This window comes from Aethalodelphis obliquidens, unplaced genomic scaffold (genome assembly GCF_003676395.1).
Source record: "Aethalodelphis obliquidens isolate GAN/ISIS:26980383/991018 unplaced genomic scaffold, ASM367639v1 scaffold6, whole genome shotgun sequence".
In the NCBI taxonomy this organism is placed as follows: Eukaryota; Metazoa; Chordata; class Mammalia; order Artiodactyla; family Delphinidae; genus Aethalodelphis; species Aethalodelphis obliquidens.
Genome location: NW_020837950.1, coordinates 55,405,180 through 55,422,794, shown reverse-complemented (window position 1 = coordinate 55,422,794; position 17,615 = coordinate 55,405,180). Strand labels below are relative to the sequence as shown.

Here is a 17,615-nt window from a genome sequence, read left to right as displayed (position 1 = left end):
CTACAGAAACTACAGATTGAAAATAATATTAATAATACAGACACAAGGCAACAAAAAGAAAACAACAGAGTTAATATTACCAGTCAGCAGCAAATTTAGATTAAACAAATGACACCATCATACCTGGAAAAAAGTAAACCAAAACACTGAAATTATCCAGAAGACATTTGAAATATGTTTTTGTCTACATTTTTCTTAAAAATGACTGACCCTAAATATCATATCTTAGATGTTGCCTAATGAAAATATGAAGTCATAATTATTAATACAAAAATGTTTATTTCATCTTTTTTCAAATTCTCTTAAAAGTTTGTCTCTAATAATATAATTTATAAATACCTTAGTACACTTGGTATATTTTATTTAAAAATACAGATAATAGGTGCATGCGGAAACGTTTTCTTATTGCTGGAGAATCACTGGTCTAGGCAGGTAATGGTTTTCACTCGGGTTGTGGCAGCACAGATGGCGACAATTAAATGTCTTCTAGAAATGTGTACAGGGAAGAAGTGGTAATTGACTAAATGAGGTGGGGATGAGGGAGACACTGGATCAAGGCTGACTGCCAGATTTCCAGCAAGTGTCAGATGGATGGCACATTTTTGTTTTGAGAATTAGATTTGGGAGACAAAGAGTTTTTTTTAATTGAAGTATAGTTGCTATACAATGTTATATAAGTTACAGGTGTACAATACAGTGATTCACAATTTTTAAAGCTTATATTCCATTTGTAGTTATTATAAAAATATTTGCGATATTTCCTGTGTTGTATAGAATATCTTTGTAGCTTTTTTTTTTTTTTTTTTTTTTTTGCGGTACGCGGGCCTCTCACTGTTGTGGCCTCTCCCGTTGCGGAGCACAGGCTCCGGACGCGCAGGCTCAGCGGCCATGGCTCACGGGCCCAGCCGCTCCACGACATGTGGGATCTTCCCGGACCGGGGCACAAACCCGCGTCCCCCGCATCGGCAGGCGGACTCTCAGCCACTGCGCCACCAGGGAAGCCCTGTAGCTTAATTTATACCCTATAATTTGTACCTCTTAATCCCTTACCACTATATTGCCCCTCTCTCCTTCCCTCTCCCCACTGGTAACCAGTAGTTTGTTCTCTGTGAGTCTGCTTCTCTTTCATCATATTCACTAGTTTGTTGTATTTTTTCAATTCCAGTTCAACTTTAGACTTACTGAGTTTGCAGCACCAGTGAGCTATCCAGCAGGCATTTAGATCCTCCACTGTGCAGATCAGGAGAGAGGACTTGGATCAGAGATAAGATATTGGCGAGTATCTCCATATAAACAGTAACAAAGAGCATGACTATGATTAAGGTCGCCAGGGGAGAAAACACCTAATGAATGAAGAAGTGGGCTAAGGGACAGGTACTGAGATCCAGACTTCAAGGTTAGGGTGGAGGAGGAGCCTGTACAGGAAAATGGGGGGGGGGGGAGCTGGGAAAGGCCAGAAAAATAGAAGGAAAACAAGGAGAACAGGTCCTAATGGAAACTAAATGAAAGGCAGGAGGGAAGTGGCCAGGTATGTCAAATGATACTGAAACTTCATGTTAAATGAGGATTCAGGAGTCCCCATTCCATTTAGCCATGTGGAGGTGGTTGGTGACCTATCAAAGCTGTTTAGGGAGTTACAGCACTTGACGTATCAGTGTGATGGCAGTGGGCTTGAGGCACGCATGGAAGATGAGGATGTTGAACCTTCACTCAGCCAGCGGTATTTTTTGCATTCCAAAGTAACATTTGGAAGTTTGTTTCCTTTTTTGTTCTAGAAAAATTAGGAAATACAGAAGGGAATAAAGACAGAAATGAAATGATTCCAAATTTCTCAACTGATGTCAACTAATATTAACATTAATCTCTTGATATTTTCTTCCAATACTTATTTATACAGATACAGTTACCATCTTTATTTCAGTATTGTAAATTGTGCATTAATTTTATTCTGTTTTCTTCCCTTTACATTTTCCTTGCCTTTTTTTACATATTTTTTGAAGTATGATCTTTTTTTTAACAGCTGAGAAGTATCTCTTCTTCTCGTTATATCAAAATGAATATACTCATTAACTTTGGGCAAATAAGTTATTTGTAATACTCCACTTTTATAAATAATTCTGGGATGAACATCTTATATATACATCTTTGACTAGGAGCTATCATACTGGTAGTACTCCTGGCTCTTTTAAGGCTTGTGAAAATACTAATACTAATCTCTGTCCGTCCAAGGTGCTTTTGAGGAAGCGCTACTCAGTACGGTTGCACTGTCATCAGCACCATTTTCTACACTTAGGCACATTCCAATCCCCCTTGTAAAATTGTTTGGGTGTGTGTGTTGTTTTAAGTACATTTCTTGAAAATAGCATGTGTTTGCATTTTCCATTTTACCCTAATTTCAGAGCCTTTAAGGGTACTCAGTATTTTATATCACTTATCATAACTCATGTATTATATAGTCTGTCATTGTATTTTATGCTCTTTCATGTTCCTGGGTCTTTCCTTTTTATCCCGATTTTTACTGCATGACATGAACTTACCTGGCTTTGTTTTTCAGTGACTTTAAAGGTATATAGTCTGTTTTAAATTGTGATTGTAAAACTTATGTTTACAAAGGTATTTCATAAGAAGAACGTCCTTTCCTCAGATTGATTGGAAGCATTATGTTTGTCATGGAAAATTATTGTTTGCTTTAAAATCATTTGTATATTGCAGGGAGCTGCTACTCTTTATAGTAGCTGTGTTCTCTCTCGGACCCCACATGTGGTAGCTGTTGTAGTCTCTTCTTTCCAACCTGCTGATGATTCTTTTTGCCAGAGAAGATGAAAGAGAAAAACTAGGCACTAACATTTATTGAGTGTCTTCAGTACAACATCCATTTGCATAGATTACCTCATTTAATCTTAGTATTAATTCTGTGAGATAATGATCATTGTGATCATTTTATAGGTGAGGGAACTGAAGTTAAAAGGCATAGTTTGTTCATGTAGACTTCCTTAGGAAGTGATAGAATCAGGTTGAAACTTGGTTAGTTAATTCAATAAATACTTACTTAGTGCTACTCTATAGGCGCTGTTTTATCCCTTAGGATGTATGAGTGAATAAAATATATGAAGATTCTCTGCCTTCATGGACCTGAGGTCAGGGTGCCAGAGTAGTTGGGTCTTTAGTGAGGGCCTTCTTCCTGGTTATGCCTCACATGGCCTGCCTTGGTGTGTGCATGCAGAGAGAGAGAGAGAATCTGTGTCTCTTCCCGTTTTTATAAGGGCATTAATCCCATCACTCCATCCTCATGAGCTCATCTAACCCTAATTATCTCACAGTGGCTGCACCTCAAACACCATCACATTAAGGATTAGGGCTTTAACTCATGAATTTTGAGGGGACACAAACATTCAGTCCATAGCAAAGGACACAAACATTCAGTCTGTAGCAAACTCTAAAACTTATTTTATGTCACACTATGCTACTAATGTGTAATTCAAAATAATTATTGGATTAGCCCCTCTCTTCGCCAAACTGGGGGCTTGCCCTTCTGTGTTTCTTGTTGCTGAGCATGTAAAATCCTGCTTCTCTCATAAAGAGAGAGTGAATTTTTTATTTGCTTTTGTATTTTCACATGCTTCACCTCATTCAGAACTTCAGCTTTCTTTCCAGTATTTTTACAAGGCTTTACCTCTCCCATTATATTCACTATGTTTTTCAGGGAATTTTCACATTATTTAAGTATTTTATTTTATCCTGCATGTGCTTTTGAAGAATTTCATGTAAATGGAATTTTTGTGAATAACAGCAAACTTTGAATGAAAATTTGGTATTATAAAAGAATTCCATTTCATTTTTACTTTTGAATAACTGTGCCTCACATCTTCTGGGTTAATTTAATATTTTAAATTATTGGGCTGTTTAATGTCTGTTGAGTCAGGTGGCAATGTCACAGAGCTTACATGAAGAAAATGTGAAGTATTTTTAATTGGAAATAAAGAACTGGAATAGTGGATAACGAACTTCTGCTTAGGATGCTTAAAGCAGTGTTAACCTTTTACTTCACACATGGGTCCAGATTGAAGGGATCACTGGTGAGACATGTCTTGTGCTATTTATGCCATATACTAAAAAGATGCCCTCTAGGTCAAGGCATTTTGTTTAAGAGGTTTAACGTGAAATTGTTAATACACTGAATTATGGGGAGAAAGATACTGTTTCCAGGGAGTTGTGTCTTTAGAGATGTTTAAAAATATAGTAGCTGGGGGAAGGGAGAGTGGTTGGGATGCAGAGGACACACATTAAATGCAAACAACTCTTGGAACTATAATTAATTTTCTTTACCTTTTACCTTGGATGTTAAGTTCCATTTATTTCCAGAGCACTCTTGTTCTTAAGCCTGTCAGTATATACTTGATAATAGGAATTTGCATATTGTATTTTGTGTAAGTGATAACTTGGTGTATCTTCAGATTTTTCAATATAATGTGATTGGTATCTTTGGGTCTTCTCTAGGTTTGTGACTTGGCTTTTAGCCTGAAGAAAATGCTGATCCGACACAAGATGACTCATAATCCTAATCGTCCACTGGCAGAATGCCAGTTTTGCCATAAGAAGTTTACAAGGAATGACTACCTCAAAGTGCACATGGACAATATCCACGGAGAGGCTGACAGCTAATGGTAGCTGTAAAGGAATTAAGCCATTCAGAAGGGCTCCTAATATGAAACCCAGATTTCTCTCAGCTGATTAGCATAGCAGAAGTAGCGAAAAGTAATTCACTGGTCTCATAGTTCTTATTTGCCTACCTTTAGAGTCTGTAGATACATATGCAAAAAAAAAAATAAATAAATCCTACTTCTGTCAAGAAGTGGTACAAATGGAAAAAAATAACTTTGTAGCCTCCCAAAATACTACTTGTGTTGTGTCTTATAAAAGTGGAAAAAGGAGCCATGGCTCTGCTTGGCCATCTCTCTATAGTGAAGTTTATTAACATGCTCCGTATTAGGCATTTTTTATTTTATTGTTATCCTTGTGTGTGTGTGTGTGTGTGTGTGTGTGTGCATTTGTGATGCTGGTTATTGCAACTGGTTATTACTAGTTTAGCCAGAAAGAGATTAAGATTTCCAAGATATTTCACTGCAGATAAAGGATAAGGGGCAAGAGTTTGCAAAGTCTCAAGCATGATAACGGGATAAAACTTGCTAAAACAGGCCAAAAGTTGATCTTAGTTAATAAATAGCTCCTTATAACAGATCAGTTTAAAATAAAGAGGTATTTAAGGACTGAAACATTGATTGAAATGTTGCGCATTTTAGACAATTCTCAGGAAACATTATTTCCTCTCATCAGTCATATGCTGACATTCATGGTCTAGATAAGATCAACACAAAAAATGACCATAACACTTAAATATTTATCAGGCTGATCCTCCTGAATTTATACTAGCGAGCTTTAGAAATTAACAATATATAAATATATATAACGAAAAATGGAAACAAAATAGGTCCTCATTATCTGTTGACTGACAGGGTAAACAGGACAGTAGGTGTATTACAATATTAGTCATGATACACCTGGACCTTTACCCTCTCATTTCATCAAAGTGCACAGAACATATTAGTGCAGACATAACAGAGTCCTCAGAGCATTAACATTCTGTTTCACAAAAGACATTTTTCAGAATCTTGGCAGTAGATGATTCTGAAACACTTCTGAATTACTCTCAATCCTATATAATTAGGAATCCAGAATAAAAAACATAAACCTGGCAATTGTTATGATTGAAATTATCACTGATGCTTAAGGGGAACTGAAGCAAGAAGCATAATTTCTTCCTTTAGGTTATATTTCAATTAAATACTTGAGAGCAACATACAATGAACAGCTTGTTTTGGGAGAAGAGAAGATAAAATGTAATAGTGTTGTCAAAGCAGTGTAGAAGAATCCAAAAACCAGAAAAAAATTAAAATGAAGCCCAATTCATGAACTTTCCTATTTGGAGACCATTCAAAAGAGAGAGGAAGTATAATTTTAAGGAAGATTTTTAGTTTTACTGATTTCTGGAGAAAGGTTACCTGAAGACAGTTCTTTGAAGTCAGGAATCTTGTTTTAGAATTATATTTATGCTCAGTTGCAGTTTTAAAAAGAAACATAAAGATTCGTTATAGATGTTTTAAACTCTGTGAAAATACTAAATTTGAGACTCGCCAGAGACAATTTTAAAAGATATAAATGCCCAGATGATAATTTAGAAGATATCTAATAAGTATGGCTATATGTAGCATCTGTTCTGAAATTATAGACTGTATTTTATACAAATAGATTTTGGTCTTGTTTCTTCTCACTGTGTCATTTGTTTCAGTAGTATATTTTTAGATCTAAAGTGTTTTCAATTTAACATGACAGTGTGCTTAATATCATTTGAATATAAAAGGACAGCTGTAAAATTTAGTAGTGTGTATTATTTAAACACGATCTGCTCATTGCTTTGGATGCCGCCTTCTCTGTATGGGATGCTTCATAGCCCGATTATGTGATGAATGTGAAACTTGAAAGGAAGCCAAATACCAATTTTGTATAATCTCAGTGACTCACAATTTACAGGGCTGCTGAGGAAATTACCCTCAAAACCATGTCATGTCCATGCTGCGGAGTGAGCTGATGACGATGAGGTGCTGGACCTGATCAGGCTGAAGGTCTGTAGTCAAGCGAAACTTTAGAAAATGGTGTGGAGAGACCTGCTGGTACATCATCCTTTCTTTTGAAAGCACTGAAACCAAAACAGGTCCTTAAAAGACTCTTTGCGTGCTGTCACCTTTTATCCAAAAGATGATTGATTATTTGTAAGCATTTCAGATATATTAGTATTTGTATCCTGGAACTTTTAAATCCCTTAGCAATAACAAAAAGATAAGAAGTGATTTGGTTTAATTGAGAAATTAAGAGCATGAATAAGACAATCATAGAGGGAAAGACTTAGAGGCAAGCTGGAGTGCAGGTACTCACTTGGAAGTATCTTTCTCTTCTTTTCTGCTGTAGAAGGTTATGGCTCCTGTACTATCCTGGGAAAAGGCCAAACTCTTACCCTGAAGTCAGGCCTAAATAATTTTGAAAGGTATTCAATAATACAGGTAGGTTCAGATATGCTTTTATATCTTTGTATATTAACATTCAAGATATTTGTATATCTAGAATTTCTTTTTGCTTTACAATCACTGGCTTCTATTATATTTTTTTCCATTCCCTTTTTTTTTTTTTTTTGGTAGGGGGAGGTAGTTGTTGGCTATACCGAACACTTTGTTGATTAATCATGATTAACAGTTGTAGCATAAATGTATTCATTGGTGATTCATTCTTGGGTTTACACAGGATAGTTAAAATGCTACTTCTAAGAAACATTTTCTATATCCGTTGTGTGTGTGTGTGTGTGTGTGTGTGTGTGTATGCAGAGGACCACTTTTATGAAATGCTTATATGCAAATACATTACTTTGTTCAAAACTCTTCTGACCTATTTGGCAGCCAACTCATTGGATAAGTGTGAATATGGATCACAGAAGGTCTTATAACCTTAGGTTTTGCATTCAATTTTATGTGCTGCTGCCTCTCCCAAAGCTGAAAGGGAGGGAGGAAAAGAGGATAGGTACTGGAAATATTCACTTTTTCCTTCACAAATCTAAATGTTGCTTGTGAAAACTCATCTTGGGGTTGTGAATATATGGAGATGGGTAGGTAGGAGGAAATGTGTCTATTTAAAACCCTAAGATTTTATCATTAATGATGAGGTTTATTTGCATGTACATATATAAATGCAGTATTTGTGAATATAGCAGAACTTCAATAGCACTTTTATTTTGTTATGTCTGTAAGCTATATAATCACTACCACAGTTGGTGTTAGCATTGTCTTTTACTACAGGACTGTAACTAGCAGAGTTCTGTCGTAAAATCCAAATGAACATTTTAAAGTTGTTTCTGAGGAAGAAAACATAATTTCCATTACTCCCAGACCTCCTGTTTTATAGTTTATTTCTAAGCATTTCTAGATCTGGAAAGTATCTCTACAGTTAAGCCGAGTTGATTTCAGGGCCACAAGAGAGAACACGGTCTTTAATTCTCATCTTATTCTTGGTCAAACGTAAACACCGTGTGAAAAGCAACATTACTACTAATAAAAGAAACTTGACTTATAATATTATTTCTGATATTCACAAATATAATTTAAGGATGATTAAAGTTATGGCTAATGTTTTAGGTGTTCCTTTTTTTAAAAGTGGTGTTTCATCATTTTGGTGGTGTCTCAATCTTGTGAGGTTTCCCTGATACAAAAGAAATCATCATCATGGTGATTCTCCAAGTAGCAGATTTAGAAATGATACATTCATGTAACTTTGATCTGTCAGAATTCATTTAACTAGCTGAGGTACTAGTTCTTTGGAATTTTCATAGCCTTAACTATCTTGGGCTCAAAACTGTGTTATCACTGCTGGTTGTTAATTTGTTGTATGACAGAATAAAAAACTAACTCTGGAGCTTTCAGTCTGGGCCATGTGAGAATATTCTAGATTTCCTAGGCCCATGGACTAGTACAGAATGCAAAGGGGATCTTATCCCAGAATGGTGCTGCTGTTCCAGTGTCAAAGTTTACTTTCTACGTTTTAAAAAAAAAATGCTTAACACAATACTGTAAAACAGCATATATAAAAATGTTTATATTTGTTACAAAATAGGCTTCCTAAATACTTGGTATATTTAATTAACTTCCTAACCCTGGAAACATTTAGGCACTTAGAGTAAGTTTTTATGCCACCTTGGCATATTCCATAGCAAAAGGAAACTAAGATTTTAGGTAATATTGACCATTCTTGTGCTGAAAATTGAGAAGGGACATGGGACCACTGAAACTTGATCTAAATTAACGTAAAGGAGTTTATATAGAATATCACTGTTTCTGACAAGAAACACTGTAGACTTACTAGGAATTAATTAACGTAGTAAGCACACACACACAACACGCATTTGTCTCTGCAAAATAATATAGAAATGAAAAGAATTCCAGCTTATCGTGGACACCTCATTTTAAAATTTTGTCTTCTTGGAGAACATCAAATAATGCTCTATTCCTTAAAGTTAATTTCATGTGACATCTTTTACATAATGTTTTGACTGGCATACCTTTTCCCCCCATTCTTCTACTACAGACTACTCTTAGAGTATATGTACATTTTGGATGTGTTTCTAATAAAGGACTTACGGTAAGATTTCACATTTTTATCCTCTGAAATTGCTGTGTGCTTTTCATTCTGTGATGATGAATCTGTCCTGCCTTTTCTAGTCTCAAAGAGCCTTCATATGGCACACTGGGCTTGTATTGGAGTCTGTACTTAGGGAGAAGTTTGTTCTTTACACCTAACATATGAAATTCATCATCACCAATGTGTAAATCTGATAAAAGCCTGACATTGTAGACATAATTCAAGACCCTCCTTTGTATGGTTCTTGCTGACCCATGGTAGCTGCTGATGCACAACTTGCAACAAAAGAGATTCCTGAAAAAGTATTCCTGGGGCTTTGATACCATGGACGCAAGTATAACTGCTGAAATCTGAATGAACACACCACCATTATTGGGATTTAGTTGTTGAAACAATACGTCCTTTGTTCATTTTTTAATATTTGATAAAGCAACCCATCAAAAGGGAAGTACGTTGACCTCCAACTCGATATTTGTTTTTCCTTTCTAAAGTAAGTATTAGCACCTGGAGAGCTGAAACTGTCTTTGATGAACAAAAGAAAGTCTGAAACTAATTTTTATGAAATTGAAGCAAACCGTACAGTTTCCTATGCTAAGTAGGAACATAAAAGCATGGGGAACAAAATCACACTTAATTGATTCTAAAACTTTTATTTAAATTGGCAAATTGATGAGTCTTTTATGGAATATTACATATAGTAATTAGAAATTCTGAAAAATTAAATTTTGTGGAAATTAACCAGTCACTACTTTTGACTGTCTTAAATCTAGTTTTATTATTGAAATGTAGGAAATCTTCTGACGTTACTTTCTGGTAGTCAGGTTTAGCACATCATAACTGTTCGCAGGTCACGTTCTACCCGGTAAATACACCACTTTCTCCAGAATGTAACAAAGTAAAGCAGTGTCCAGTGCAACACCCTTCAGTGTCACTTTCAGCCTTTTCTGCTCTTCTCACGTGGAATCCATTTCTTGTGCAGTTTCAGCTGCTGCATAACTTCGTGTAGTCTCCAGTTTCACCGTCAGCTGGGTCCTGAGAGTGACAAGTTGGTATTGTTCCCAGACTCAAATTATGATATTTAGGATATTAAGTTGTATCCTTTCTGTCCTGACTATAAAATATGAAATTGGGGCAGACGAATTTAGTTGATTAAGGTATTATTAGACTAAGTATGTGAATTGAGCCAATTGGCTTTATACTGAGAAACACTATTCCATAGTTTGCTAAGTTGCAGATGTTACTCCTAATTGTGCCGGCTCTGTAAAGGGCATGCGTCTTGTTTCGACTACAGATACTGAGAGAGAGTCATGAGGATAAAAGAGGAATTCCACATGTATGTCCTACAGACGGGAGTACAACAATCCCCTTCTAAAAATGGGTAGGTTCGAAATAAAATTTCAGGTAAGAGTATTGCAATGTAAGAACTCAAATGTCTTTCCTAAGGCTTATATATGATAAAGTTTAGATCGACCCTCCATCTCATGCCTTCTCTTTCTTCTCTTACTGGAGATCAGTCACATCACACTTACACAACACCACTCTGAGTCTGAGTTTTACACATATGTAGAAAAAGATGGGATCTTCTAAACGCCTGACACATTTAAGTACTCCTTTAAAGGAGTTATTTATAACTTATGTACATACCTATGATGGTGCATATTTATATTGATATTCAATGAGTAAGTTAAAACCAATGTTCAGTTAGACCAAAATTAGCTGAGTCAGAAAAATAAGGAAAATATATTTTGGGGAGGGGGACAAAAGTCATTGAATTTGAGATGAGTGTTACATATAGTTAATAATTAGAGACAAATTTTCCACAGCTTATTTAAGTATTAAATTAATAGCATATTTCCACATTTCATGTATATTTCACCTTCTTTATCAGTAATATTTTTAGCTTGTTTCCTGGATGGTCTATTGCAAATGCACACACATATCATGGGAATTTAAAATACACATACGAAATTGAAATGAACAGTACATAACCAAATTTCATGTTTTAATCAGACAATAAGATAAGTTACAGCCACAAAATACCCTATACACTCCTGCTTTGAGTGAGGAAGTACTTTAACAAAGGTATGGTGTAACAAATCACTGAGAATTTAGTTACAAAATATATTTTACCTGAAATTCGAAGTTATATAAATCCATAATTCTCTCATACTTAAAAAGAGGGAAGGAAAGAGGAAAGGAGAAGGGAAGGGAGAAAGGATAGAAAGAAAGGGATTAAACCTATTTTAGACAAGGAAAAAAATCAAGAGGTGAAAACAACTGTTTTCCCATTTGAAAGGGAAGGATGGACATAAGAAAAAGGGTTGAAGGATCATAAATTTGGAAAGATGATAAACTAACAGTTATCAGCTGAATTATGTCAATTTCCTTAACAGTAAAATGGCTTTATTAGTATCTGCTTGTTGGTTTTGTTGTGAGAAGTAAGTCAGAAAATGCATATATTTCTGCAAAGGGTGCCTGGCATCCTAACTGGAGTTCAAATAAATAATATTACCCTAGTATTCCTCCAGGTAAATCCCTTATATATATGCTATTCAGAAACTTCCACTACTCCCCAACATTCCAGCTCATACCTTGAAGCAAACTTGTCACGAGCCAAATTAGACAAGTTTTAAATTGTGTATCACTGACATAATTATGGTGACAGAAGCATTTCATTTAGGAATGTTTTCGAAAATTCTTAAATACTACGCCAGTTTAGAATATCATACTTTCAGAAGTGACCTGTTCTTTTAACTTAAGCATAAAAATAAGATTTTTGTTAATTCCTGGATTATCAGGGTTTTTTTTATTCTGCTTAAACTACATTTTACTATTGCCTTAAAGCACAATCTAATCAATAATTTTGATTTTATACTTGAGCTACCTACCTCTCCACTAACAAAGTAGTAGTACCCAAGTGTTCAAAGGGGAACAACCCTATTATATTGTTCATATTTTAAATGCCATAGTGCACATCAAAATGAAACTCTGCTATAATATCAAGTGACAAAAACTGGCTGATTCCATATAAATTTTAGGATTATTTGTTCTAGTTCTGTGAAAAATACCATGAGTAATTTGATAAGAATCACATTAAATCTGTAGATTGCTTTCAGTAGTATGGCCATTTTAACAATATTCTTCCAGTCCAAGAGCATGGGATATCTTTCCATTTCTTTGAGTCATCTTCAGTTTCCTTTATTAATGTTTTATAGTTCTCAGTGTATAAGTCTTTCACCTCCTTAGTCAGCTTTATTCCTAAGTATTTTACTTACAGGGGTGGGATTTTAAAAGGTATTGTTTTTTACATTCCCTTTCTGATATCTCATTGTTAGTGTAAAGAAAGTCAACCGATTTCTGCATGTTAATCTTGTGTCCTGCTACCCTGTTGAATTTATCAGTTCTAGTAGTTTTTGTGTGGAGTTTTTGGGGTTCTCTCTATATAGTATCATGTCATCTGTATAAAATGACAATTTTATCTCTTCCCTTCCAATTTGAATACCATTTATTTCTTTCTCTTGTCTGATTGCTGTGGCTAGGACTTCCAATACTATGTTGAATGGAAGTGATGAGACTGGGCATCCTTGTCTTGTTCCAGATTTTAGTAAGAAGGCTGTCAGCTTTTCACCATTGACTGTGATGTTAGCTGTGGGTTTGTCATAAATAGCTTTTATTATGTTGAGATATGGTCTCTCTATACTTCCTTTGGTAAGAATTTTTATCATGAATAGATGTTGAGTTCTATCAAATGCTTTTTCTGCACCTATTGAGATGAACATGTGATTTTTGTCTTTTGTTTATGTGGTGTATCACATTGACTGATTTGCAGATGTTGAACCATCCTTGTGAATGTGGGATGAATCCCACTTGATCATGGTGTATGATATTTTTTATGTGTTGTTGGATTCGGTTTCCTAATATTTTGTTGAGAATTTTTGCATCTATATTCATCAAAGATACTGGCCTCTAATTTTTTTGGTGGTGTCTTTGGTTTTGGTATCAGGGTGATGGTGGCTTCATAGAATGTCTTTGGGAGTGTTCCCTCCTCTTCAGTTTTTTGGAAGAGTTTGAGAAGGATTGGTACAAGTTCTTTCTATGTTTGGTAGAATTCATCTGTGAAGCCATCTGGTCCTGGAGTTTTGTTTGTAGAGAATTTTTAAATTACAGATTCTATTTCACTTCTAGTGATTGGTCTGTTCAAAATATCTGTATCTGGGGCTTCCCAGGTGGTGCAGTGGTTGAGAGTCCACGTGCCCCGGTCCAGGAAGATCCCACATGCTGCGGAGCGGCTGGGCCTGTGAGCCATGGCCGCTGAGCCTGCGTGTCTGGAGCCTGTGCTCCACAACGGGCGAGGCCCGTGTACCGCAAAAAGAAAAACAAAAAGTATCTGTTTCTTCCTGATTCAATTTTGGTGGGCTCTGTGTTTCCAGAAACCTGTCCATTTCTTCTAGGTTGTCAAATTTGTTGGCATATAAATTGTTCATAGTAGTCCCTTATGTTTTCTATCTCTCGTTATCAGTTATTATGTTCCTTTTTCATTTCTTATTTTATTTGGATTCTCTCTCTTTTCTTGGTGAGCATGGCCAGAGTTTGTCAATCTTCTTTACTCTTTCAAAGAACCAGCTCTTGGCTTTATTGATTTTTTTCTATTTTTAAAAATCTATTTTATTTATTTCCTCTTTTCTGATTTTAGGTTTTGTTTGTTCTTCTTTTTCTAATTCTTTTAAGTGGTAGGTTAGGTTGTTTACTTGAGATTTTTCTTGTTTTTTGAGGAAGGCCTCTATTGCTATGAACTTCCAAGAACTGCTTGCGCTGCATCCCATAGATTTTGTATGGTTGTGTTTTCATTGTCATTTGTCTCAAGGAATCTTTTAATTTCTTCTTTGATTTCATTGTTGACCCATTGGTTTTTCAGTAGCATGTTGTTTAGTCTCCAGGTAACTTTTCTTTTCTCATTTCTTGTTCTGCGGTTGTGTTCAGAAAAGATGCTTGAGATAATTTCTGTACTCTTAAATTTGTTGAGTCCTGTTTTGTTCCCTGGTATGTGGTCAGTCTTAGAGAACATTCCATGTGCACTTGAAAAGAATGTGTATTTTGGGGTTTTTTTTTTTTTTGTTCTTTTTGGGATGTAATGTCCTGAAAATATCAATTAAGTCTGTTCTATTGTATCATTTAGGATCTCTGTTGCCTTGTTGATTTTCTGTCTACAAGATCTGTCCGTTGATGTGAGTGTGGTGTTAAAGCCTCCTACTATTATTGTATTCCTCTCAATTTCTCCCTTTATGTCTGTTAGTATTTGTTTTTTGTATTTGGGTGCTCCAATATTAGGTGCATATATGTTGATGATTGTAAAAGCCTCCTCTTGTGTTGATCCTTTTATCATTATGTAGTGTCCTTCTTTATGGCCTTTGTTTCAAAGTCTGTTTTGTCTGAGTATTGTGCCCTGCTTTCTTGTTATTTCCATTTGCATGAACTGTCTTTTTCCAACCTGTCACTTTCAACCTGTGTCCTTCACCCTAAAGTGTGTCTCTTGTAGGCAGCATATCATATGCTCTTGTTTTTTAATGCAATCTGCCACTCTGTGTATTTTTTATTTTTATGTTATAATGGAGTATAGTTGATTAACAATATGTAACTTACAGGTGTACACTAAAGTGATTCAGTTATACATACACATTTATCTATTCTTTTTCAAATTCTTTCCCATTTAGGTTATAACAGAGTATTGAGCAAAGTTCCCTGTGCTATACACTAGTTCCCTGTTGGTTATCTGTTTTAAATATAGCGGTGTGTACATGTCAATCCCAAATTCCAAATCTGTCCCTCCCCCCACCCTTCCCCCCAGGTAACTAAAAGTTCATCCTCTGTATCTGTTGAGTCTCTTTCTGTTTTATAAATAAGTTCATTTGTAGCATTTTTTTTAGATTCTGCATATAAATAATATCATATGATATTTATCTTTCTCTGTCAGACTTATTTCACTTAGTATGATAATCTCCAGGTCCATCCATGTTGCTGCAAATGGCATTATTTCATTTTTAAAAAAATGGCTGAGTAATATTCCATTGTATATATGTACCACATCTTCTTTATCCATTCATCCATCGATGGACATTTAGGTTGCTTCCGTGTCTTGGCTACTGTAAACAGTGCTGCAATGAATATTGGGGTGCATCTATCCTTTCCAACTATCTTTTTCTCTGTATACATGCCCAACAGTGGGATTGCTGGATCATATGGTAGCTTTATTTTTAGTTTCTTAAGGAACCTACGAACTACTCCATAGTGACTATACCAATTTACATTATCACCAACAGTGTAGCAGGTTTCCTTTTTCTCCACACCCTCTCTAACATTTACTGTTTGTAGACTTTTTGATGATAGCCATCTGACTGGTGTGTAGTTTTGAGTTACATTTCTCTAATAGTTAGTGAGTGATGTTGAGCATCTTTTCATGTGCCTATTGGCCATCTGTATGTCTTCTTTGGATAAAATGGCTATACAGGTCTTCTGCACATTTTTTGATTGGGTTTTTTTCTTTTTTTTATATTGAGCCACATGAGCTTTTTTTTCTTTTTAATTTTGGAGATTAATCCCTTGTTGGTTACATTGTTTGCAAATATTTTCTCCCATTCTGTGGGTTGTCTTTTCATTTTATTTATGGTTTGCTTTGCTGTGCAGAAGGTTTTGAGTCTGGCTAAAGGGTTATCAATTTTGTTTATCTTTTCAATGAACCAGCTTTTAGTTTCATTGATCTTTTCTATTTTATTTCTGCTCTGATCTTACGATTTCTTTCCTTCTATTAACTTTGGGTTTTGTTTGTTCTTCTTTCTCTAGTTGCTTTAGCTGTAAGGTTAGGTTGATTATTTGAGATTATTCTTGTTTGTTTCCTGAGGTTAAAATGTATTGTTATATACTTCCCTCTTAGAACTGCTTTTGCTGCATCCTATAGGTTTAGGATCTTCGTGTTTTCGTCTTCATTTGTCTCTAGGTATTTTTTTGATTTCCTCTTTGATTTCTTTGGTGATCCATTGGTTGTTTGTTTAGTTTAGTAACATATTGTTTACCCTCCATGTGTTTGTGTTTTTTACAGTTTTTTTTTTTCTTGCAGTTGATTCCTAACCTCATAGGGTTGTGGTCAAAAAAGATGCTTCGAGGCTTCCCTGGTGGCGCAGTGGTTGAGAGTCCGCCTGCCGATGCAGGGGACACAGGTTCGTGCCCCAGTCCGGGAAGATCCCACATGCCGTGGAGTGACTGAGCCTGCGCGTTCAGAGCCTGTGCTCCGCCATGGTAGAGGCCACAACGGTGAGAGACCCGCATACTGCCAAAAAAAAAAAAAAAAAAAGATGCTTCATATGATTTCAGTTTTCTTAAATTACCGAGGCTTGATTTGTGGCCCAGCATGTGAGCAATTCTGTAGAATGTTCCATGTGCACTTGAGAAGAATGTGTATTCTGCTGCTTTGGGATGGAATGCTCTATAAATATCAGTGCAGTCCATCTAGTCTAATGTGTCGTTTAAGGCCTGTGTTTCCTTATCAATTTTTCTGTCTGGATGATCTGTCCATTGATGATAGTGGGGTGTTAAATTCCCCAACTATTATTGTGTTACTGTCTCTTTCTCCTTGTTAGCCTGTTATAGCATTTGCCTCATATATTGAGGTGCTTCTATGTTGGGTCCATATGTATTTACAGTTGTACCTTCTTTTTGGATTAATCCCTTGATCATCATGTAGTGTCCTTCTTTGTTGTAACAGTCTTTATTTTAAACTCTATTTTGTCTGATATGAGTATTGTTACTCCAGCTATCTTTTGATTTCCATGCATATATGCTGTCTACAAGAGACCCACTTCAGATCTAGGGACAGATACAGATGGAAAGTGAGGGGATGGAAAAAGCTATTCCATGCAGGTGGAAATTAAAAGGAAAAGTCGACAGTAACACAACAATGGTTGGGAAATTTAACACCCCACTATCATCAAAGGACAGATCATCCAAACAGAAAAATCAGTAAGGAAACACAGGCCTTAAATGACACCTTAGACCAGATGGACTTCACTGATATTTATAGACCAAAAGCAGCAGAGTACACATTCTTCTCAAGTGCACATGGAACATTCTCCAGGATTGCTCACACACTGGGCCACAAATCGAGCCTCAGGAAATTTAAGAAAACAAAACGTATCAAACATCTTTTCTGACCACAACCCCATGAGGTTGGAAATCAACTACAAGGAAAAAATAACTGTAAAAAACACAAACACATGGAGGATAAACAATATGTTACTAAACAACCAATGGATCACCAAAGAAATCAAAGAGGAAATCAAAAAATACATAGAGACAAATGAAAACGAAAACACGATGATCCTAAACCT

General features: G+C 35.7%; 1 protein-coding gene across 2 annotated transcripts in view; it reads left to right on the top strand.

Annotated features, from left to right (window-relative positions):
- Positions 1 to 9,199, top strand: part of PRDM5 (PR/SET domain 5) — a 220,956-nt gene extending 211,757 nt beyond the window's left edge. The window contains exon 15 of one of the 2 annotated variants that reach the window (XM_027103618.1): positions 4,498 to 9,199. In XM_027103618.1, the coding sequence (XP_026959419.1) occupies positions 4,498 to 4,662 (165 nt within the window). In that variant the 3' untranslated portion in view covers positions 4,663 to 9,199. The remainder of the gene's footprint in view (positions 1 to 4,497) is intronic. The other variant, XM_027103617.1, reaches the window with a different exon arrangement.
- Positions 9,200 to 17,615: the final 8,416 nt, after the last annotated feature.